Consider the following 24,593-nt stretch of genomic DNA (forward strand, 5'->3'; position numbering starts at 1 on the left):
AGAGATCTGATTTTTACGTCTTTTTGTGAGTAGCTTTAAGTACTTTAAGTCAATTAAACCTACTAATTGCATACTTTTTCTTTTATGAAAGGGAAAAAGGGAGCATAAAGGAGGCAATCACTGATTTATTGTAAACGTTTTTATCTAGACGATCATTCTCAGATCATGTATTATCATCTTTTCAATTACATCTTTGCTTATTGCCATCCTTGCTCTTTATTTTCATAAATTATTAGGCCAGCAAACACTTCAGCTAAGGTGTAAAAACTCACTGTGTATGTTTTCTTCCTTCCTTTTCCTTTTCAAATCTACCTTGATCATTTATTTTAATTTTTATTTATTTATTTTTAGAAACAAGGTCTTGCTCTGTCACCCACGCTTAGAGTACAGTGGCATGATCACAGCTCGCTGCAGCCTCCACCTCCCAGGCTCAAGTGATCCTACTGTCTTGGCACCATAAGTAGCTGGGACTACAGGCACACACTATTACATCTGGTTATTAAAAAAAAAGCGAGAGAGAGACAGGGTCTCTCTATGTTGTCCAGACTGGTCTTGAACTCTTCAACTCAAGTGATCCTCCCACTGGCCTCCCAAAGTGCTGGGATTACAGGCATGAGCCATCACACATGGCCCTCTACCACTTTAAATCTCTTTAATTCTAGATCATGCTCATCTAAGTGTTTTTCTACGGTCTACACATTGCAAAGGATGAGTCAACAACACAGAAAATAAATGTGTATCATGTTGGATTAATCTAAGAACTAAGTATTTTTTATTAGTAAAGAAGGAAAATGCTAGAAGTGTTGGGGAAGCAGGTGCAATTTCAGAAAGGAGGACCTTTACAGCAAAAAGGTGTTCTTTAAGAACTGAAGAAACCCAGGGCATAGGTGATGCAGAGATCTGGGTGAAAACCTTTTCAATGAGTGCGAAGACCCTGCAGCAGGTGGGTGGGTGTAGGTATGTGCCAAACACAGAGGTGCCCGTTTCGCAGTGAGTTGTGAGCCAGAGGAGGGAAAAGCTCACCGGGGATGGTGCCTGTGGGTCTTACAGGCCATTGCAAAGGTCACTGATGTTTGTGCCAAGCGAGCTGGAAAGGTTTCCAAGCTGGAGAGACATCCTACGGATGGTTTCCAAGAAGAGGAGGGACATCCTCTGATGCACAGTATGGTTCTGGTTAGTGTGATAAGATATAGTGAAAGGGTGTGAGGGCCAAGAAAGGGAGACTAAGCTAGAGGCTGATGTACTTATCTAGGTGAGAAAGGATGAGGGTTCCAGCTGGGGTGGTAGTCATGGGAAAGCTGAGAAGGGGCTGGTGCAAAAGCACAAGCTCAGATTTGGACATGTTGATTTGAGAGGTCCTTTCTTCCAAGCAGGTCTATAAATAGGCAAACAAGATACATTTGTTTGGGGTTCAGTGGAGAGCTGGGATATGATATTTATTATTTAGTCTTTCTCACAAATTTAATTTCAATATCAACTGGATATAAGAGAAAAGAAAGGAACTTTACATATTAAATTAATTTTAAACATTTTCATTGTTTTTCTGTAAACCAGAATTGATTTTTGGATGGTGTAAGGCTTACTAGAATGTTGCCACATAACTCCACTTAAATCTCATTAATTTGGAGGCTGACATTTTTAAAACTTGTGAATGAGCAGAGGTTGATCTGAAATTTGCATTTGGTTTACATGTGAACAACAGATTTGCAAATAAATAAATTCTATACACCAGACAATAAAGGAACTATTAAGTCTGTTACAGAAAACTACCTTTTTATCCTCTTGGAAAATACTTAAAAACTATGTCACACATTCACCTAAAGGATACTTGCTTTAAATATTCTAATAGGTCTAGATATTCTAATTACTTTATCATTAGTGAATTGTAGCTACATTATGCATTATACTTACTTGATATAGCTACCTGTGTGGAAAAAATTATGCAACTGACATTTTTTCAGTAAAGTAGCCCACTTTCAGTCATAATTAGTGACGTTTTACTGTGTTACATCTCATTTTGCCTTAACTGAAAACTATGCAACTTAGGTACAAAAAAGAAAAGTTATGAAGACCAGAAACCTAAATACAAATTTCACATGATTCAGAACCAAGCTACATAAACATACAAAAACTCTACAACAGGGGAGGGTGAAGGAAATGAAAACATTTGCAAAGGTATTTATTGAGAAATCGTAAAGATATACATATTTTTACAAGCTTTTAATATTAATTTACATTTCTTTAAATTATGTAGGCCCCGATAATCTATACTTTACTAATATATAACAGAAACCCTTGACATTTCGAGCTGTCCATAATGCTACCGTAGTTGGGAGTCAAAATGCAACTTTGGCTCATGATGCTTAAGTTTGTTTTAGAAAGAAATACTAAATGCCATATTCACTGAGAATGTAGGCCTGTCATAAACAAACGTGCTTTAAAAAAAACAGCTTCATACAGGAGCATGCTGTTGACACTATTCTGAATCTTAGCTCATCACAGACTAAGGAGAAAACATTTTTAGAGACGGTTATTACCTACTTTTTGTGTGCAAACTGTATGATTCTAAAATGTTTTTGTCTCTGAATTTGATTTACACAGTTTTGCAGGGGCATAGTGTCCTAATTGTATGCTATAATTCTGTAGCCAGGCCACCTATTTTGCTACTGAAATCACGTGGTTTTGATATTTTTAAGGTGCAACACAAGGTGGTTATCGTTTCTTGTAATATACCAAGCTTGTATACATAACAGCCAAAAACCCACTTTAGTTACAGAACATTTTCAAACTGGTTTACAATAAGGCACAATATTCCGTATTTAAACAGGAGGTGGGAACTGCCAAGGGGTTGTTTTTGTGTTTGTTAGTTCAGTTTTCGTTTTTCAGATTAGAAAGGAAGAGGATGTTCTGTTCTTAAGGTGGGAAGGGAAGAGTTCTAGTTTGCACATGCTCAAAGTCCTGTGGCCAAGCTGTGATGCTGGCTAGTGGGCCTGCAGCACTGTTGTGCCAGGCAAGCTGTTCTCCGTCAATCTAGCATTTATGTTTTATGCTGTCAGCCTCTTCTGAACACAGAATCAGAAAAAAAGATGTGTGTGAGAAACAGCATGGGGTGACGCAACCAGCCAGCTTCTCTTTGCTCTTCCATGGGGTGTTTCTTTCTGCACCTGCAAATTTAGCAGCATAAAAAGCCTTGCTTGTTTGATATGAAAAGACTTAACAAATTTAGATGTAATGCCGCAGTTCTATCATTTAAAGAAACCAGCTGGCCGGGCACGGTGGCTCACGCCTATAATCCCAGCACTTGGGGAGGCCGAGGCGGGCGAATCATGAGGTCAAGAGATCGAGACCATCCTGGCCATGGTGAAACCCCATCTCTACTAAAAATACAAAAATTAGCCAGGCATGGTGGCATGCGCCTGTGGTCCCAGCTACTTGGGAGCCTGATGCGGGAAGAATCACTTGAACCCAGGAGGCAGAGGTTGCAGTGAACCGAGATTGCGCCACTGCACTCCAGCTTGGCAACAGAGCAAGACTCCGTCTCAAAAAAAAAAAAAAAGAAAGAAAGAAAGAAAGAAAGAAACAGGCTATACAGTAAAGATGATTTGTTTTCATTCACAGTAATAAATATTTAAGGATTTGGTGCACAAAATAATTAAGTACTGATAATCAAGGCAACACTTAAATTTTTTTAACTGCTATTTTCAAGCTAGAGGCCAACAGATGTGTAAAATTTATCATTATTTTTATATTATTGAAAGTATTCCAACTTTAATTTGCCTGGAATAGTACTTGGGGCAGAGGCAGCCAAAAGCTACAAAATTTAAAGGATAAGTTTAAGGTTTAGATGATGAAATCACAATCTTGTGCAAAATTGGGATCTCAATATCTTTCTGCCCAATATAAATATGGCCTTTGCATTCAGTAAAGAAATACAGGTTTGTAGCCTGAAGAAATGAAATCATATTTCCACAGTGAATGTTGTGATCTGTGAGCAAAATGCAGACTTTATTGAAGCCTCAGAGGCCTCAGGTGATGAACTCATGAACCAGCCTCTGGCTAGGGGCACTGACGAGTAGCCTGACTCCAGGATCCACATTATGATATTTTAAACACAGAACTGCAGGTGCAGACACCATTAAAATACTCTAGTTCTTAAAGTCTTAAATTTCCACAAGGGAAATCATGTCATAGGAAATAAGAGGAGAACCTGTATCATGTTCCCAACATGGGCTACACACAAGGAAAAAAAAACCATGCAAACACAGTGATGACAGGTTCTTCTGGTGATGAATGTCATCCATTGCACAGTAATGATACAGGCAGAAACTAACAAATGCAAGTCTGTCATGAAGAGAACCTGCATTGATGTATTCAGATGGAGGACCAGGTACTATTTTACTGTTGTCATTTCAGTGATGCTGCCAAGATCCAGCTCACTTGCTAATTTAATTTATGATGATATTCTAGGTAAAATCTTCATAGACTCATTGCTTTCATTAGACACCATCTGGGAGATCTGCCTTCCATTACTGACGATATTATCATTTTTGCAATGACATTGGGAATAAAAACACTTAGCTTTATTTTAAGCCATGTTCACTCAATGTGAATTTGATGCCATGTCCATGGCATATTCTAAAAACGTTTATGTGATAATTGCTCATGATTTGCATGATAATATCTTCCTTTATGCAACTTACACATATGAAAAGTCTCAACCTCAAAACTGTGCAAGTTGTCATGAATACGGCTCTTAGTTTTCTCCAGCAAAACTGTAGAAGGGGTACTTGAGACTTCTACATACATTTCACTTTCTAAGTAAAGGTCCCACAGTCTTTCCCAAACCTTCTGCTTATGGTTGGATGCGCAAATAGTTGCCTCATACAATTATTGGAATTATTAAGAACCCAAATAAAACACAAGCTTTCCTTTATTATTGTTGTTTTCTTATTGCAACAAATACTCAGTTTCTTGCTGATGCGGTAATTAAGCTTTGAGAGCTTGACTTTTAAATTTGGTCATGTTAAGAATCATCACAAAGGTTTTTGTTTTTCATTATCTACAGAGATTTTAACCAAAGTTACATTGTAACACACAAATGCTGTCTTGTCTTTAAGGCACAACACATCAGTATGAACATTCTATTTGCCAAACTTAAAAAAGAGACAATATTATATTCCCATTTCCCCTCCCACTCCCCTCCCCAACAAATGAAAGAAAAATTGCATCCACTTTGAAAGTCAGCTGCTAATAAAGTCACAGTAAATTATTTTCATCAATAATTTACACAAATTACAGGTCTAGATAGGACTGTCCTTCTACAGTCTGAGTGCATTCCAATTCAGATTTTCTGGGCTAGGTAGGCTAAAGTCAGATTCAAACCTCAGGGCTGAGAAAATCTCTCATTTTGAGGAATGTCGTTGACCACCTTGTCAGACGGAGCACGTGTGTTGCTGCTTTGCCAGGGTGAGAGTTCTTTGATAAAGCTGCTCATTCCAGTTTGGACTCATTCGGTGTATACCAGCAACCTCCACAGATTTTTTTAAAAACCCATTAAAGTGTTGTAAATATAAGACCATAGAGTTTCTTTTCTGTAGCACTAAAGTTTAACTCCATTCAGCAATCTGAATTCTTCATTCTGGAATTTTTATTCCAAATATGATTTCATCCATTAAGACAATTTATATGTGTAGCGCCAGAGGCATTGAATCACACATAAAAATTCAGTGTACTTGAAATATAAAAAACGGATCTCCGGCTACAGAACACAGTTACAAATACTCTAATTCCAGTGCTTGGTGGAGAGCCAGGAGGTCTGAGTGACTGGATATCCTCCAGAAGGGCATGTTGTGCTGCGTGGTTAGGAGAAGGAGGGATGGGAGAGAGAAGGAGAAGGAATGAGGCATGGAGAGAGATCACAACCATCGTCTGAATGAAGCAGCAGCACACACAGGGATTGTGTGGTCCACCCAAGTTCAGGGCAGGGAGTTTAAAGGCAGGATGATCATATGTGAAGGCTTGGCAGCACCAATATGGCACTGTCAAAGTAACAGAGAAATAGATCTGAACTGGATTTTAGTGAGCATAATAGCAAATACTAACATACTAACATTTTCTTAGGCAGTTTAATATTTATTCTGGAAGTATCATTACTAACATCAACATCTTGGAAAGCAAGTGGGCATCAAAAAACTACCTGGCTGATGGAAAGCAAGTTTTAAATCAGTGCATCAAACTTACAGGCCTATCTCTCAGTTAAAAATAAAACAAAATGATAAATTTCTTAATTTTGTTCATCTAGGAAGAAAAGAGGATGAATTCCTTTCTGTATAAAAATAATTTGAAGCAGGACTATATAAAGTAGAAAAAACGTGGGGATGATAATTTTCTTAATTGTCTGGGAAAGCCAATAACTTAAGCCAGTAGAGTTGACTTGATTTATTTCACTGACATAGAGTTGCGAGAAAGTACTCTAGCATGCATTTTCAATGGGAAGATATCATCCCCAAGGATGATATCAAAAATGAGTTATTGTGGGACAGAAAATCTTAGACATTACAATGGTTTGTGATCCTCCAAAGATACACTATAATAGTATACAGTACATCTGTGGCATTACAACTTCATGAAAGGGAGTAATTAGAAAATAAAAGTCTAAAGAGACCCCACTGGCGATGACAATGAAAAAGAAAAAACCCTGCACTACAGAAACCGACAAAGCGAAAGCATGATTTGTAAGTTTGGGCTGATGACATCTTCTAGAATATGGATGTAGAAAATATCTATTCACGTATCTAAGGAGAATGAGTATATAGATATAAAACATGCAAAAGACATTTTATTTAAGAATTAAGTAGCATAATAATCCTTATTTTATATAAGTCCTTCCTGCACACTATGGTAGCCACCAGCCAATTGTGGCAACTGGTCACCTGAAGTGTGGTTAGTCCAGTTTAAAATACATACTGAATTTCAAAGACTTACAACAACAACAAAAAAGAATATAAATGTGACTTCAATAACTTTTATATTAATTAGATGTCAAGACAATTATTTTGGATATGCTGGGTGGACATGTTATTAAATTTAATTCTACCTGTCTCTTTTTAATATTTTAAAATGTGGCTTCTAGAAAATGTCAAACTACATATGCAGCTCGTGTTAATATTATATGTTTCTATAGAAAAGCGCAATTAGACATTCCTATTCTAAACTTTGATATTTTTTCTTAAATTTCTCAAACAAAATATGTCTAGGTCAAATTAAAGCATAGGAATTCACACAGAAGTACCAATTATTTTCATTCAGCTCAGATCTATTTGTAACATCAAAACAGAACTTAACATTTCTGCACATGCGATTACTGCTACATCCAAAGAAAAGCATGCATTCTGGGTACTAGAGAAACCAACCACCTGTGCTTTAAAATAGAATAATAAGCCTTCACCATCACCAAAACTGTACCTACATAAACAACCATTTGGAAATAGCATTCTATCTGAGATTCTTTTCCATTCAGGGTCATGCCTTTCCCTCCTGAAGTTTTAGGTATAAAGTAAGTAGATGGTATAACAACTGGTAAACCGAATCTAAACATTAATGCTGTGGAAAACAGGTAGACTCGGTTAAGCTTTAATTGTCAAAGGCATATATCTTCATTGGTTTGGAAAAGTGAATTATACATGGATTTAATTGGTATAGGCTAAAAGACATGTAAATTTAGCTGGAGCAGAGCTGTATCACTAATCATTGGCTGCTCTTTGCTGTGTATAACTATGGTGCCAATAGGAAAAATCATAACATGGACTCAGGACACTGACAAACTCCAGAAGATATTTCATTTGAGTGTGACTGGAAGCACTGTAAGTGGTAGTCAGCAATGAAAGCTGTATTTCTTGAGGCTGCAGTCCTGACCTCATACAGGACGTGCTTGGGGCCAGTGTGCTGTCTTGGGTCATTGACACTGCTAATGAAGGCTGAGGTGTTCTGTGGGAGGCAGAGCCTGAACCCATTCTCTCAAAGATAATCGAAAAGCATGGAGATTTTCAAGTATGGCTGTCGATACTGTCACCAAATCTTCTAGTGGAAGCGCTTTCCTTTTCTCCATTTTGCTTGATTTAAATCAACTAGAAACATACGTCATTTCCATTCTCTTTCTCTTATAGCTGTAAACTTTTCTATAAAACTGTTTATGCTGTTTTTTGAAAACAGGTAAACACTCTAGCACATGCAAGTGGTGAAGGCTTTATTAGATGATGGTTTAAAATCTCCTTAGGGTAATAAAGAATAACATTTTTTCTATGTAAAACTATATAAGCTGGTATGTCATTGTTCAAAAATACTAATTCATCTGGCTTTGTTTTGCAAATTCTATCATTTTTATCTTGGCTAGATGATATTTTTCTATCACTCAGTGAAGGCGGCAGTAGATCTTAGTGTGGAATTGACTGACAGCCTGGTGTTGGGGGCCAATCCTGATACCATTCTTCTTTTGATGTTGAACCAACCATTTAATGGTTTTTAATTGCCTTGGTTTCTTCTCCAGAAATATGGGCCAGATGAAAAGGCTTATTAAAACACTTAGGGCCTGTGAGATCTGAATGTGTTCAAAGCCAGCTGCTTGGCTTCAATCAAGTACCACTGGCTCACCAAAACAGAAGAAGCTCTTCTAGGAGATGCGAGGCACATTACCGCTAAGACAATTGGTGCAAAAGGATCTGAGCAATACATCCCATTTCAGCAGCGCTCATTAAAATCTCTTGTGGCAGTTTTTCTTCAGCTATTTAATCTGCCCTCAGCATTCTTTATCATGGAGCATGCTACTTCCATGCACTCACAAGGACCATATGGTATGCAGGTCTCATGAACTACTCACATGACTTTTGTATGGAGCTCATTAATCTTTATCTTGCTAAATTTCATGTACTTAACAATGGTTACTCTCCCCCCCCATCTTTCTTGCAGATTCCCTGGTTCATCTATATCTGTGCACATTGTATGTATATTAATATATATATGTGTATATATAAGCATATATATACACACGCCCATACAAATATATATTACTATATATATATATTTACTATATGTATATACATCCGAACACATAAATACATATAACTAAATTTCTCTGCATTTCCTATCGTCAGGCAAAAAATGCTAAACTCCAAATGGTTTATTTGAATGTAAGTATTGATCTTCTCATGCTCTTATTGCTTTGCATCTATAACTTTAAATCATTTGTCAAGCTGCCATTGGGCCAAACTACAGAAATGCAAACAAAAAGGCTTGCATTAGAAGTATCACACCAACATTGTTTGAGACAGGTTACCTTTTTTGCTGCCTGTTCTTCTTCTACACCATCCCCAATTACAACATACACTACTTTTCTGCCAAACCTTTGCATTATTCGTTCAAAGCAACTTTCTTTTCCTGGAAGATAAATGAGATAAAGTTCAGAGTGAAGTTACCTGGTTAGCGGCATGCTCCTCATCTCGGCCATCTCCAATCACAACATAAGTTATGTTAGTGCCAAATCTGGACACTATACGCTCAAAACAGCTTTCCTTGCCTGAAAAACAATGCACTGCTTATTCTTCCAGCCATTGCATTCATTAACCTAAAGATTCATAAAGTGTTAATTTAATGCCTCTTGAACATCACTTGAACTAGCTCACAACCTCTGGGTTTATGAAATCAACACATATTTGAATAACGTAAGGCGTTACGTAGGACAGATGATTAAACAAATGTGTTACACACTCCAAAAACGTCACTAGGGTTAAGCATTTGACCTAGAGAAAATATTAGTATGTTTTTCTCTACCAACAGAGTATTGGGGCAACTTTACAGGCAACTATAAGTTTTAACAATCTTTGTTTAATTCTAAAAATCAATTTTAAGTAGCATAGACATGTCAGCTAAATACGTTCTAGTGAAAAACTGAAGGTTTACCTCAGAAATGAGGAAATACTAAGAAGTGAATTTACCTTGATAAACAATGCCTTTCTTCAAGTGTGTGAGTTAGCCTGCTCAAATAACTTCTACTAAGGGTGCTGTCTGACTGGGCCACAGTACTGACAACACTGGTATCCGCTGATTGCACTATGGGAACATCACGGTGGAATTTCTACATGTTCTTTGTTTTTAAAACATTGACGGCCGGACGTGGTGGCTCATGCCTATAATCCCAGCACTTGCGAGGCCGAGGCGAGTGGATCACGAGGTCAAGAGATCAAGACCATCCTGATCAACATGGTGAAACCCCGTCTCTACTAAAAATACAAAAATTAGCTGGGCATGGTGGTGCGGCCTGTAGTCTCAGCTACTTGGGAGGCTGAGGTAGGAGAATTGCTTGAACCCAGAAGGCGGAGGTTGCGTTGAGCCAAGATTGCACCATTGCACTCCAGCCTGGGTAACAAGAGCGAAACTCCGTCTCAAAAAAAAGAAAAACATTGGCATTATTGTCTAAATTTCACTCCCAGAATGTTCATGCAGCCATGGTTACTTCTGCCTTTTTTCTTAATCTAAAGGGAAAAATAAAAATGGCTTTTTTTTTTTCAGATTAAATATAAGGAACTATTTGGCCAATAGAATACTGTCCTTACTAAAATATAAGGAACTATTTGGCCAATAGAATATTGTCCTTACTAAAATAAATACTTATTCTGCTATAAAATTATTTGATTTATCAAAAAGCAAAATTACCTTCTATTAGTCCTGCTGACATAAATACATACATTTGCATTAAAAATGTATGGTACTGATATCCAGGCTCTGGACTATAGTGCTTGTGACAATTGAAATTTACTCTACGGAAGCTTGGCTCTCCTTAACTGTACTCTTGAAACAGCTGCAACTGGAGGCTCCTTTTGCCATGGCCAACATCAGACCTCCTCAAAGCCCAGGGCAGGTTATTTTTGGTGGAGGATTTTAGGATTTGGAACTTCTCTTGTCAATGTGCCAGAGCCCGTCTGTTGACCTTCAAGGCATATTATACAACCCACTTATTTTCCCAAGTATTTCCTTGACAGACAGTGGAATACATCAGTTTTCTTTTAACTCTTTCAATGTGGCAGAAGTTGATGAAGTTTTGCTTTTGAATATTTATTAAAAGTTGGAGTCTGTGAGAAATGCACTTAAAAATCAAAGATAGCTCCACAAATCGGTATTATCTAAATAAATAAGGTAGTGGTTCTTTGATTGCTACTGCACATTTTTGGAAATGTAGATTTCCAGTCACTCATGTTATGAATATTCCTATTATGTTTTGTTTTCTGATTCATAAAATTCTTTTAATTTTTTTTATATAATTAAGGGCACTAGTTCAATCTATCTAAGACTCCCCTGCAAAGCCAAACAGTATTTTTATCTTGGATCTAGATTACTGCATATGCAGGGATGCAACACTATACTCCATACTAATTAAAATACTACATATTATGGCTAGAGATATTACATATTATTTAGATAACATGTGCTGTGATATTCTGTGAAATACAAGAATGAAATATCTATACTCAGATACTGAGTTCATAATGTCACTAGGCAACAGTTCTCAAAAAATTCATATAAGTACGATGAGTTGCAGGGGACTTTATAATTTGAACTTTATCCAAATTTGTTTCATGTACTAAGTGAAATTGATGAAAAAGGGAACCATGCGGAGACACACAGATGTGGACACATTCCATACAGAGTTTAAAATAATTTCCTTACCTATTTTAGTTGCACTGTAAATATTCTCAATGGGGAAAGCACCTCCTAAACTATAGAGTAGAACCTTCGCAAGTGCTGGGATCAGTTGTGTTGTCGTTACCAAGACATTTACGCAGTTACTCCTAAAATAGGGAGGAAATATACATATTTGTTTTCTAATACTAAATAACTTCTAATAGATTTAAAATTGTCACTGTGGTCTCTAAATTCCTTAATTAATGGTCCCTTTCAATATTCATCAGATATTGCCTATCAGCAGGTAGATGCTCCTCAAATAATGGCAGATTATTATGAAGAATGCATAAACCCATGACTATACTGTGATGCTTAAAGTTCTACAAACTATTTTGTCAAAACAATAGGCTATTAAAAGTCATACATAGATAAATGTTACAGAATGGAAACATGGTAGAATAAAATGAAGCACAGACTTTTAAAGTTTAGAGACATGATTTTGATATGAAACTTCATGACTTGCACTGTGTGATATTCAGAGTTACATCTTTCTTTTTAAATTATAAACACTGTACATACTCATAACAGGAAAATTTGTAAAAGACACATAAAAAGGAGAAAACAAAAAGCATTAATTATTATTGAACCACTCAGAGACAACTGCTGTCTCCATTCTGTGCATTTACTTTAAGTGTTTCTGTTTGTATACAGATTTTGTTTTCCCGTATTCTACTTTATGTATTTAGATCCTGAGCCTGTTTATATATATTAACTGTTATTTTCCCTCTCCCAACAAAACAATGTATAAAAACTACTCTATCATGTACATGCACCAGAAGTTTTTAAAGCTAAATTCAGTTGCTTAAGTGGCTTTTGATTTCTGAAGGCAATGCCACCTAAATATATTCCTACATCTTTGATTATTCTTAGATTATATTCATAGAATAATTAGGGTCAGAGGGCAACTTAATATTGCTAGGGGTTCTGATACATAATTCAACAAATCATCTGTTTTTCTGACATTCCAGGCATTTTGTGAAAACTATTGGGTTAAAGCAAAAGCAATTTTGTTTTTTGCCATTAAAAGTAATGGCAAAACTGCAATTATGCCAATACCATAATACATGTGGATAACTCAGCAAATTCCATAGCATGTAACTATTCCATGAATGTTGATTTATTTTTATCCTCCCTGCCTTACTATATCTTTATTTATTTCTGAAAAATCACATATTCCTTTAGTTGCCTTAAAGCCATCTGTTTAATAATAATCTGTATTAATTATATAGAAATATATAATAATATAATAATCTTCTTTAACTTATATAAAAGACATCTTTTAGAAATAATGAAAGCTATCAACCCCCTTCTCAGAAATGCACACTCCATTACAGTTTACACATAATGTCAGTGGCTTAGGGGTCCTCACACCCCAGCATCCCTGACCTCTGGTCTCTCTTGTCATCAGTTACAGAGGACATGATACAGCAAGTCCCATTTCAAACGGCCTTAACTGTTAGACATTTCCTCCTTATACTCATTGGTCCTAGTTCTTTCAGACACAGGGAGAAATGTAATTGATTTTCAGCCTAACATCTGAAACAGTTGAAATTAGTAATCTTGATCCACACATGACTCTTCTGACTAAGCTTGCTGGCTCCTCCTTCCATCTGTTTCTTTTATGTGGTTTCCACAGTCCAAACTCCTGTGACTACCACACTTGACACAGGCTGCTTCAACCCTGCCACAGCCCTCACTGGAATGTGGTGCCTAGAAGCGACAAACTAAGCTGCCATGGCTTCCCCAATCAGACATAGGAAGCTACTTCCCCTCTGCTCTCCATTTGGACTTTCTGCTATCCATGCAGCTCCTGCCTGTGCCACGAGGTCAGAGGCTGTGCTGGATGTGACAACTATTCATTTACAATCATGTTCTTAATATCAACTTTTTTTTTGTCCTGTCAAGCTTTTTCTGCATTCTGATTCAATTAGTCCAAATAAATCTTTCTCTGAATGCTGTGTTCCCCATACATTTATTAAGCATACTGGTGGTTTTTTTTTTTTTTTTTTTTTTACAACCAGCAATTTGTCATCTTACTCATTAACCTTTTCTTAACTTTTAAGTTCAGGGGTACAAGTGCGGGTTGGTTACATAGGGTAACTTGTGTCATGGGGGTTTGTTGTACAGATTTTCATCATCCAGGTATTAAGTCTAATATCCATTTTTTTTCCTGATCCTCTCCCTCCTCCCATCCTCTACCCTCCTAAAGGCCCCAGTGTGTGTTGTTCCCCTCTAAGTGTCCACAGGTTCTCATCATTTAGCAGCCACTTATAAGTGAGGACATGTGGCATTTGGTGGGAGTGTAAATTAGTTCAGCCATTGTGGAAGGCAGTGTGGCGATTCCTCAAATACCTAATGACAAAACTACTATTTAACTCAGCAATCCCACTACTGGGTATATACCCAAAGGAATATAAATCATTTTACTATAAAGACACATGCACACACATGTTCACTGCAGCACTATTCACAATAGCAAAGACATGAAGTCAACCTAAATGCCCATCAATGATAGACTGGATAAAGAAAATGTGGTGTGTATACACCATGGAACACTACGTAGCCATAAAGAAGAACAAGATCATGCCCTTTGCCAGGACATGGATGGAGCTGGAGGCCGTTATCCTTAGCAAACTAACACAGAAACAGAAAAACAAATGCTGCATGTTCTCATTAATCTTAACGGAAATGCTGACAGATTCTTTTTTTAATATTTATTTTAGGTTCAGGGATACATATGTATGTTTGTTATATAGGTAAACGTGTGTGACAAGGGTTTGCTATACAGATTATTTCATTACTCAGGTACTAAGTCTAGTACCTAACAGTTATTTTTTTCTGATCCTCCCCCTCCTCCCACGCTTCACCCCCAAGTAGGCCCCAGTGGCTACTGTTTCCCTATAGGTGTCCATGAGTTCTCATCATTTAGCTCCTACTTATTAAGCATGTTTTTATTTATTCACCTAATCAGATATAAAATCATGGAAATGAACAGTATAGAGATTCAACCCTACCTTACCAGAGTAGAGCTGTCTACCTTATCACTTTTGAGATTTACATTACTTTATGAATTAGCATATATGGCTCTTGGTTGTACAACTGGTTACAAATTGATTTAATTCTGTTCTCTATACTAACACAAGTCAGAATTTCATTGTTCAGTTCAAAAAACAAAATGCTTAGAATTTTTTCAAGAGCTTTCTCTTGCTTTTCTGATGTGCTTACATTATATATATTATATATACATTGTGCCCTAACACTGAAAACACGCATTTTTTGTATAAACAGTACTGTTTTATATTTGCCATCACCCCTTGTACCTTGTCATCTACAGAAATCTCTTTTTTCATTAGAAGTCATGTAACCATTCTGTGGGGATTATCAGTGGCTATGAAAAGAGATGGGTGGCGAGAGATAGGGTCTCCTGTTTATTGAGAAGCAGCAACCTTCTCCCATCCCAGCACACACACACGCTCTCTCTCTTTCTCTCACTCTCTCTCTCTCTCTCATGCACATGCCAAATCACTGAACTCAGAGTAGTTAGGTCCCTTAAAACCTAAAACAATCTAGGAACTAAAACATTTTTTTATCTATGTTGTACAATTAGAACTAAATCTTCAATACGATAAACATAGAAAGGTAACAATTCCACTTACCTAGTGCTAATAATTGATAAAGACTTAAGTGCATTTGTTAGCCAGGAATCTGTCAGACCTTCAATTTCTGCCCTTAACTGTAGCCAGGCATCCCTCTTGGCAGGGCCAAGGAGTCCTACAACACCAAAAAGCAAGGCAGAGTCGAGAGATGAATATTTTCTCAGAATATCTAGTTTAGACACCCTTCTGTTTAGAATAGATCATTTTTATTTCAGTATATATTAGAAATGCAGAGAGATACAGATTTATGTCAATATTGATCCTTCATTTCTGAACTGATTATCCATTCATTCCTTCAATGAATATTTACTGAACTTCTAGGTATCAGGTAGTGACAGTGAAAAGTGGCCCCCGTCTCTGCCCTCGATGAACCTAGAATCTGGTGCAGTGGATCTCAATCACCTAAAGAGCTTTGAACATGCCCCTGCCTGGATTGCATTCCAAGGGACTGTGATAATTTGAGGTATGGAGAGGTAGCTGGGCTCCACCAACCTAGGGACACAAACCCCAAATGTTTTGACTGTCTGAAAACATTTAGTTTCCTAATAATCACAATCATTTCAACTTTCAAACAGTAACAATGGCATTATCATATGTAGCTATTACAATGTTTCTAATACTATTGCTAATGCTACTATAAATACTTTGTTATGTAAAAAGAAATTAAAAATTTTGTCTAAAATCTTGAAGTGTAGGACAGTTATAGACAATAACAAACTACAACATTGATGTTATAAGAATAAATATAGATGTGCTAATTTTTTATTTTAAAAGATCCAATTCTTGCTTTTATGATAAAACAAGACCATGAAAATCCATTAAAAAGGAAAGTTTCTTACTGAAATTGTGTTTCAGAATACTGGGAGCACATATACACTTGAATGGTTTTTTTCAATCAAAATTCATACTTTCTAGCAAGTTTCATTTGTCCTCATTACAATAAAGAGATGCTCATATATGACAGAAAGTAGATTTGTGGTTGTTTAAAGTTTCTAAGATACAAGACTATTTCTTAGTGTTCTTGTTAATTTAAAACAATTTTATTAATACCTTGCAAGAAGGAAATGATGACATCTGATTGATAAAAATTAACTCAGATTTCCCAAGGGGACATTTATTTTAAAGTTAAACATCTTATCCACCATTGGTTTTAACTAGAAAATATACTTATTTGATTTTACAACAGCGTCATGTACAGAGCACAGCAAGCTCTATGCGAATCAGAAAATCAGAGTTTCTCCTCTAGAACCCCATTCAAGTCAGTACCTTTCAGGGGTCAATTTCTTATTTGGAAATAAATATCTTCATTATCTAAGCTCCCTTTTGGTGCTAACATTATTATCCTCTTTGGCTCTATATTTTTTTGTTATCTTGGAGTTATTTAGTATCTATTGAGTATTATTATGTGTTTTACTACTAGGCACTGGGATAACAGGTGACCAGACACATGGCCCCACTCTCATGATGTATATGGATATATGTGATTATATGAACATTGTATTTACTATGTTGCATTCTATGATATATGTGTGAATACACGTATGTATAGTATGCACATGTATACTTAGCTGTATCATTCTATTTTGGATTCTAGTTTATGTTCCTCAATTACTCTTCCTTTTTAGAAAAAAAGAGAACATAAAGAAACAAAATCCTGGGAGATTAATCTGATGTGACCTCATAGCAAATTTTAGGAATCTTATTTACCTAAAATTGATTCTAATAAGATATCATCTATCTAGAAGCATATGCAGGATCACAGTTTTGATATCAAAGGTTTGATATCCTGTAAAATATAAGAAGGGGTATAAAATGGTTTAGATATTACCTACAGAGTATCTGAACTTTTAAAAACTATGATAATCACAGTTGACACCATCTATGAGAAAGATAGACTGTCATAAAATGTGATTTTTTGAAAGATAAAATAAATCTATTTAAAGTCTTTGAAATGACATGAATAAATGTTTATATTTATTTATGATGGGATTCCAGAAAGATAATGCTCGCTAACAACTCTCCTTCAATGCTTGAGGCTCTCTTTTTGAGAAAGGTCTTCTTCCCATTGCCTTGGTCCATTCCTCTGTCTGGTTTTCACTGATAATATGCCAAGCACCAACTGATAAAGGGTAAACTAAATGCCCTGCTATAAATCCTGACCAAACGTCTGGGCAGAAGGTTACACAAAGAATTCCCAATTCATGAGACAGTGGTGGATGTTTTACTTTGTAATTAAATTTTTCCCCACCAATTCTAAGAAACTTCTGGCTCGATGTGGTTTAATGAGTTTTTGCTTGTTTCTTTTATAGCAGAATTGTCTTTAACATGAAACTACAGTTTGAATTCTACCTATACGCAGAGTGCCTCTGTTAGATTCAAAAAGCCACACATACCTCCAACATTGTTCTTGTAGGTGTTATATAATTCTTTTACTCTTCTGTAACGAAAAGCCAACTTCCTCATCCAGTCAACCCCTCCTCTTACACCTGTTGGCAAACAAAGGTTTGCACTACTTGCAGCTGCATGGAAGCCATCAGTTGCAAAACTGTAGGTACTGTAACACCCAAAATACATTAAAAAGAAATAATTACATGTGCAAAACTCCACAGCTGAATTTCTGTAGGAAACAGCACTGAAAGGCATAGCTTACCTTAAGTCCTGCCCATTATCATCAGAGGAAACATCATCTATATGAACTTGATCACACTCCTGTTAAAAACATGGAAAAAGTTATTTGTTTTCCAAATGATGCTTGTTACCATGTTTGAAGGTTTTCCCATCTTCTCATTTGATCAGACTGCAGCCAGAAGATGGCAGCATGTTCCCATCCATCTCACTGCCTCACTCTTGTTTTCTTCTACTGGGGAATGGCACCATTTCTATTCCATAAAATTTAAATCCAGACGAGTGCCATAGAAAGGGGTGAGAAAATATATGGCATGAGGGTTTCTTTAGAGCACCTAAAAAATAATTTTATCTTAAAAATTATCGATAAGAATTTCTCTTGAATCTTCGTGATCACTTGAGCTTCCTTCCAGCCATTTCTGTTGTGCATTCTTAAGCACAGCTAATTTGAAGATACACAAACTTGTTTGATCTGAACACCTCAGGCGGTTACTATTATTTATCATTTGTGGAGCAGCAACAGAGGGTCTTGCTTCAGATTACAGTGTCCTGTGAAATTTCCACGACTTCCTGCTGGATTGGAGCCATGAAAGAATCATGCTGGTGTTAATTTTAAAGTGCTGGTCTTTTGACACATAAAAAGGGTACTAATCATAGACACTGACATTTTTTTGGTCAAGTTTTAAAATTTTCAAATCAAAAAGACTGCTATAAGTAAAAGGGAAATAATGAAGATTTATCATCTCAAATGTGCTACAAAATTCCAAGCAAAATAAACTTTATGTAAGTATACCCACACAATTGACCTGATATTAAGTTACTGTATGTTCAGAACAAATGGTAACTTTTCTAGATAAGGATTCAATCCTTGTTGCTGTTCTGAGTCTTAGTCAGTCTTCAAGTAATCTGCAAAGTTCCAGTACAATATTACAAGACCTAAAGGTGAAATTTGGTGAGAGCATTTAAAATGCCTAGTTCTTAGAATAATAAATATATAATAAATAAAAATAAATTATTTATAATAAATAACTATATCATAGTAACCTCAGAATAAGTATGGTTTAACATCTTGGGCCTCCTTAGTCCCCCTCAAAGTATTTTACTCATACTTACAGATTCTGACTATAAACATAGTGCTTAGCATTTAAAATTAATTTTTAAAAAGTCTTTAAATTTGAAAATACACCATACTAAACAAAGGTTTTTCAGTTAGTATTTATATTCATTATTGAGCTTGAAAGTATCTGGCAGTCAAATATTTAATATCTAGTCTCCAGATTTCTACACAGAAAGCATTTAATCCTGTTCCCCTTTAAAGGTGGTAGAGCTGACTCAGGCTTCCTTTAAAATGTAAAACTCAGGGCTGGGCATGGTGGCTCATGGTGGCTGTAATCCCAGCACTTTGGGAGGCCGAGGCGGGCGGATCACTTGACGTCAGGAGTTCAAGACCAGCCTGACCAACATGGAGAAACCCCATCTCTACTAAAAATACAAAAGTTAGCCAGGCGTGGTGGCGCATGCCTGTAATCCCAGCTACTCGGGATGCTGAGGCAGGAGAATTGCTTAATCCCGGAAGGCAGAGGTTGCGGTGAGCCGAGATCATGCCATGGCACTCCAGCCTGGACAAGAAGAGTGAAACTATGTCTCAAAAACAAAACAAAACAAAACAACAACAAAAAAACTCAGTGACTAGCCCAATCAGTACCTTTTGGGTATGTAACTTGAAAATCCAGGTAGGTTAAAAGTTCACATAATTTACAGAAATTATAGGTTTAATAAGTTTTGAATAAATCTCCATCTATATGTAAGGGACCCAAAATTTAATCTGACTGGAAGTGCCCTGGAGTGTGGCATTTGGTTTATCAGGTCATATTCCTATTTAAGGAACATGTGGCATAGAATAATCACTCCACAATTCTTAAATAAATGGGACAATACTAGACAAAGGCTAATTCTTTATAGGATTACACAATCATTTAAATTTTCTAACACAATGTTATGATGATATAAAATAAAAACATTCTAAATGAGTAAGGAGAGTAAAACGGTATTCATATCAAGAGTGGAGGGGAGGGAGAGAGAAGAGTGCAGAGACTGCCCCAGGCATGGCCTGGTGGATAGGTATTTAGAAAATGTCTTCCCCTCTTTGACTGAGTATTGGCTGAAAGGAGTGCAGTCCAAACTGTAACCAAAGGCAGCATGATGCTCCCTGCAAACACCCAGTAAACATATTCCAAGCAAGCACAGTAATTGCTGGACTGGGCTTTAAGGAAAAGAGTGGAGAGATTTTACCAGTTAGCATAAAAGTCAGAAACAAAGTTTCTCTCCCACATTATGGAGGCACAAAAGTAGTTCTAAATGATGGAACTATTTCTTATTTAGAGATGATGACATACTGGGTAAGTCCGTAGACTGAAATAAATCACTATTGAAATATTGCACAAAGTTGCCCATTCCATTGAAGTTCTGAAATCTTTCCTCATGTAAATAATTTCTGTGTCTCTCTTTTATACTAAATTAATTATATTTTTAAAACTGGGGGAATCCTTGTAAATTTCCCTGGCAATCAGAAGTTATTTCTATACCCTCTCATCGTAATTTTTAGAGAAATTCCTCTGACATTAAGTATTAACTCACATGATCAATTTGTATATACGTTGTCCAAAAACTTACCTTTTACTCCTGAGGACAACAGTATATCACACTTATTGGACCATAAACTCCATTTTTGAAGTTATGTTTGAGGTTTTTCCAAATTTAACTTCTCTTTAAATTTATGCCTAGTTAACTATGCCTGTTGACTCTGGACGGTTGCCGGAGGATTACAGTCCAGTGAAAGAAGCCTGAACTTCCATTATTTACATTTTTAGAAAAAGCTAAATAATTGTTCTTTAATTATTTTTCACTCTGAGGAACTTTGTAAGAAACATTTTGATCAAAAAGTAAAATACTGAAAAAACATTGTAATGTTTTGGCTTTAACAAATTTTAGTAGAACTCAAACATTTGAAAATATTCTAGAGCTAACCTAAAATACTTTAATTTTGTCTTACACGGTGACAAGAAAGTTGTCACTGATATTTATCAGTTATTATTCACAGCAGTCTTTTCTCACTTTTGCCATCTCAAACTTCCTGGAGACTTCTTTGCTGGAGGTTATTCTAACTGAAATAGCACTTTATTAAACACACAGGATTCTCTTCTGTGTGGGGAGGGTAGATTGAGCATTTGCCTTCTCTGCAGTTGGGCGGGATGCAGTAAAATGTCTGTTAGGAGGATTTAAATTTGTATCTTTTAAGGAATTATGTAAGGAACAGCTGCTACTATACATGCTGCAGTATCTACTTAAAGATATGAGTGTCAAATTAGATGTATAGATTTTTTTAAAAAAGCACCCTGAGAGTTTAAATATTCAACAACAACAATGACAATGTAATAAGTTAATGATAGAGTTACTCTCTTGAATAATTCTTTTTGTCAGTAGTAGAAATCATTTAATTCTAGTTATGGAGCCCAAGAAAACTTTTGGTTATAAGAGATTTATTGAAATAAAAAATTGTGTGAAAGTAAAGCTGCCTTTCAAAGTCAAATGTAGAAGGATAGGGTGCTATGATAACTGTACCGAATGCTTTTTGAAAGCTTTTGTTTTGACTTTATTAGTTTTAGTGCTTGTTTACTCAAGTCAGAAATAAACATTTGTATTTCCTTGGGTACTTCATCTGGACGTGCAAGCAGCTCTGTGTCATGCATGTATAATGAGAGTTCAGTCAAATAACTGAACTCAATTATTTTATCTATTAAGTGCAGTATTGTTGAATAGCTAAGTTCTAGGGTTTGGGTCAAATGAAATTCTTACCACATTCTAAAACACAACTAAAGAGCTGTCTACTCAGAGAAGAGAAGGTCAATACCAGTATTTTCTCAGGAAGGACTTCCACCAAAGATCCTGCCAGATATTTTTGAAATATGTATAACATAGTACCTGAACTAAAATAAAAGTCTTTAAGTACAATACCTGACTATAACATGTTTTTGATATACCAATATTCATTTCAAACTTGCTAAAATTAGTTACAAATTTGTTATATGCTACTTTCACCTTCTCACTTTAGTGTTTGTTTAAAAGTTAGGTAGTAAATTTATTTCATCTGGCTTCTAATGTGCCACTAAAAAAGCTAAAAGTTCATTCATTCCACTTATTTCTAGTAAAAAAAATAATTAACCAAATGAACTAAGCACTATAAAAGTTGAATACAACCACGGAAAATTTCTTTTCTCTTTTTACATCTTTGAAAGGACTAATAATATTAGGATTCTCTTTAGAATAAAACTCATCCATACTGATCACCAGAAAAACTAACCCCAAAAGTTATCACTGTATGTTAAAAATTCAAGTTCTGGAAAGATTAAATGTGTTTGTTATTATCAGGTATACATAAAATCATTCTGTGTTAATAAGTAGCAGGACCAATATTTAAGTCAGGTTTTAGAGAGATGATTATTATTTGTTATGTAAAACTGGAAACCTTGCCTAGTAATACTGATCTTTCATACTGTCCACTGTAGAATAAAAAAGAATGCCTCTTTTAACAGATAGTAATTGTATTATTCAGTAAAAACACTGACTCGCTTTATAGAAAAACAAAAACAACAGCAAAATGCTTTTACACAGATTTTCAGCACACACATTGATGGGATGTACTGAATCACCCATTTTTATTCTCATGTCTCAAATGTAACTAAAACCGGACTTAAGACCTTGTCACTAAAAAAAAAAAACTTATTTAAGTCACTCAATAACTTGGCTTTTCTTTCTCACACACTTGAAAAATTTTCAGCATAGGATGGTTCAGAAGTATGTGCTCTGGAGCCAGGCAAATCTGCTTCAAATTCCAGTTCTACCATTTAGATAGCAGGTAACTTTGGATGTGATTTGTATGCTGTGGACTGCACAGTTTCTCCCCTGCATAAATAATATGATAAACACATTTACTTCAACACATTGTTAAGTAATTAATGGAAAGTCCAACATAAAATATGTTGAACAAGGTTTCAGTAGTATAATCTCCCTCTCAATTTGTAATATAATTACAGATGAAAACTTTTATTTCATTGTGAAACTAAGAGATAAAAAATAAATTTAAACATGTCATCTGAAAAAAATGAAAGGGAAATTTCTATTTTAGCAAAGTTATGCTCGACTGAGAAGTACTTCTGTCAAGAACCTGAACTACTTAGTTATTTCAAATTCTACCATCTGAATGTCTAATAACCTAGGTCATTAGCACACAGATGGCATCACTTATTGGAGTACATATTCAATAACTCTGAGGCCATTTTTCCTTGGACCCTTTCATTTTGCCGTTGTTTTTATTTTCTCTTCCTTTTATTTGCCATTTAGACACTGTCTTGCCATTTGAGGTTGAAAATGGAAACATAAATTTAAAAATGAAAAAATAAATGTGCTTAAATGCATCAAATGTGCTTAAATAGTTCTAGCACTGTTTTATCCAGAAGGGAAAGAAATGGGGAATGATAATGTTATCTGAAGTTAGGCTTCAGATTATCCATAAAATTAATGATCCATACTATCACCATGAATAGTGCTTGTGAATATTGTTTAGAGATTAACCTAAATAGTTCCTGGTTAATAATCTGGAAGAGCTAATGCTGATTCCAAAGGTGCCAAGGGGGTTATGTCTGAAAGAACCAAGTCATGTACAGCTGTGGACAGTAAGGACAGCAAAGCTAACAATCTCCTCTTCAAAGATATTTTTGTTCTACATATGTATTATTCATGAACACAAATTAACTTTCTGCTTTTATTTGTATATACAATTTTTCCTCTTGATAAGAACCTTATGCTTCTCTTGAGCTAAATTTTTATATTTCTGTTTTCTTGAGATTATCTGCAGATACAGAAACCATCTAAGAGGTCTGGTGTTGGACACAACTATTCGTAACTTGTAAAATTCTTACCTCTAAATCATTAAAAAACAAATGAGTATCAGCAAGATTAAAAATCATTTCTTCCATGCGGAGTCCAAGGGTTACAGCCATGGGGGGATCCTGTAAAGAAAATGTACACATAATGAGGTACAATTTCAGTACACACACTTATTATTAAAAATATTTTAAGCACATACTGCTGTGGTGGAAGAGGGAGGAGACTGCATGGGTTTTTACTGAAGATTCAAAAAATTTATCAGTTATCCGAAAAGGTGACTTTCCAGAAGTTTCAGACGTACCAAATGCACAGACACACCTGGCAATTTAGACATATGTAAAGATGACTCAGCATACTTTTTCAGGTGAAGCTGTATGTTTAGGAGAGAAGGAGGAAGGGAGCCAGCTAGTTCATATGACCCAGTTTACGTATAATCTATGGAAAGTAGTCTGGAGAAAGATATTTGGATGGGGTGCTGAAGAATAGAGCAAACTTCTAAAAAGAAGAAAGGATGTCTTTTTAAGAACAATGAAAAGTAATGGGAATTAAAAGATAGAGAAAAATAGGTCAACTGGGTATTTGTAGGACTTGAGAATGTTATCTGGTGGTGGAACAGGAAGAGCTGGCAGAGGA

At 35.8% G+C, this 24,593-nt stretch overlaps 1 protein-coding gene across 12 annotated transcripts in view; it reads right to left on the reverse strand.

Moving 5' to 3' along the window:
• Positions 1-2,144: 2,144 nt before the first annotated feature.
• The window catches only part of EYA4 (EYA transcriptional coactivator and phosphatase 4), a 318,581-nt gene continuing 296,132 nt past the window's right edge, over positions 2,145-24,593 (reverse strand). For 6 of the 12 annotated variants that reach the window (XM_064360664.1, XM_064360667.1, XM_064360663.1 and 3 more), the window contains 7 exons: positions 23,993-24,082; positions 18,040-18,098; positions 17,783-17,943; positions 15,390-15,504; positions 11,719-11,840; positions 9,332-9,432; positions 2,145-5,852 (listed from right to left, as the gene is read on the reverse strand). In XM_064360664.1, coding sequence (XP_064216734.1) covers positions 5,772-5,852; positions 9,332-9,432; positions 11,719-11,840; positions 15,390-15,504; positions 17,783-17,943; positions 18,040-18,098; positions 23,993-24,082 — 729 coding nt within the window. In that variant the 3' untranslated portion in view covers positions 2,145-5,771. Of the gene's footprint in view, positions 5,853-9,331; positions 9,433-9,470; positions 9,572-11,718; positions 11,841-15,389; positions 15,505-17,782; positions 17,944-18,039; positions 18,099-23,992; positions 24,083-24,593 lie in introns of those variants that run through there. The other 6 variants (XM_064360668.1, XM_064360665.1, XM_012474490.3 and 3 more) reach the window with 2 other exon arrangements.

Source organism: Aotus nancymaae, unplaced genomic scaffold (assembly GCF_030222135.1).
Source record: "Aotus nancymaae isolate 86718 unplaced genomic scaffold, 86718_ANA_hifiasm-v0.15.2.pri h1tg000040l, whole genome shotgun sequence".
Classification (NCBI taxonomy): domain Eukaryota; kingdom Metazoa; phylum Chordata; class Mammalia; order Primates; family Aotidae; genus Aotus; species Aotus nancymaae.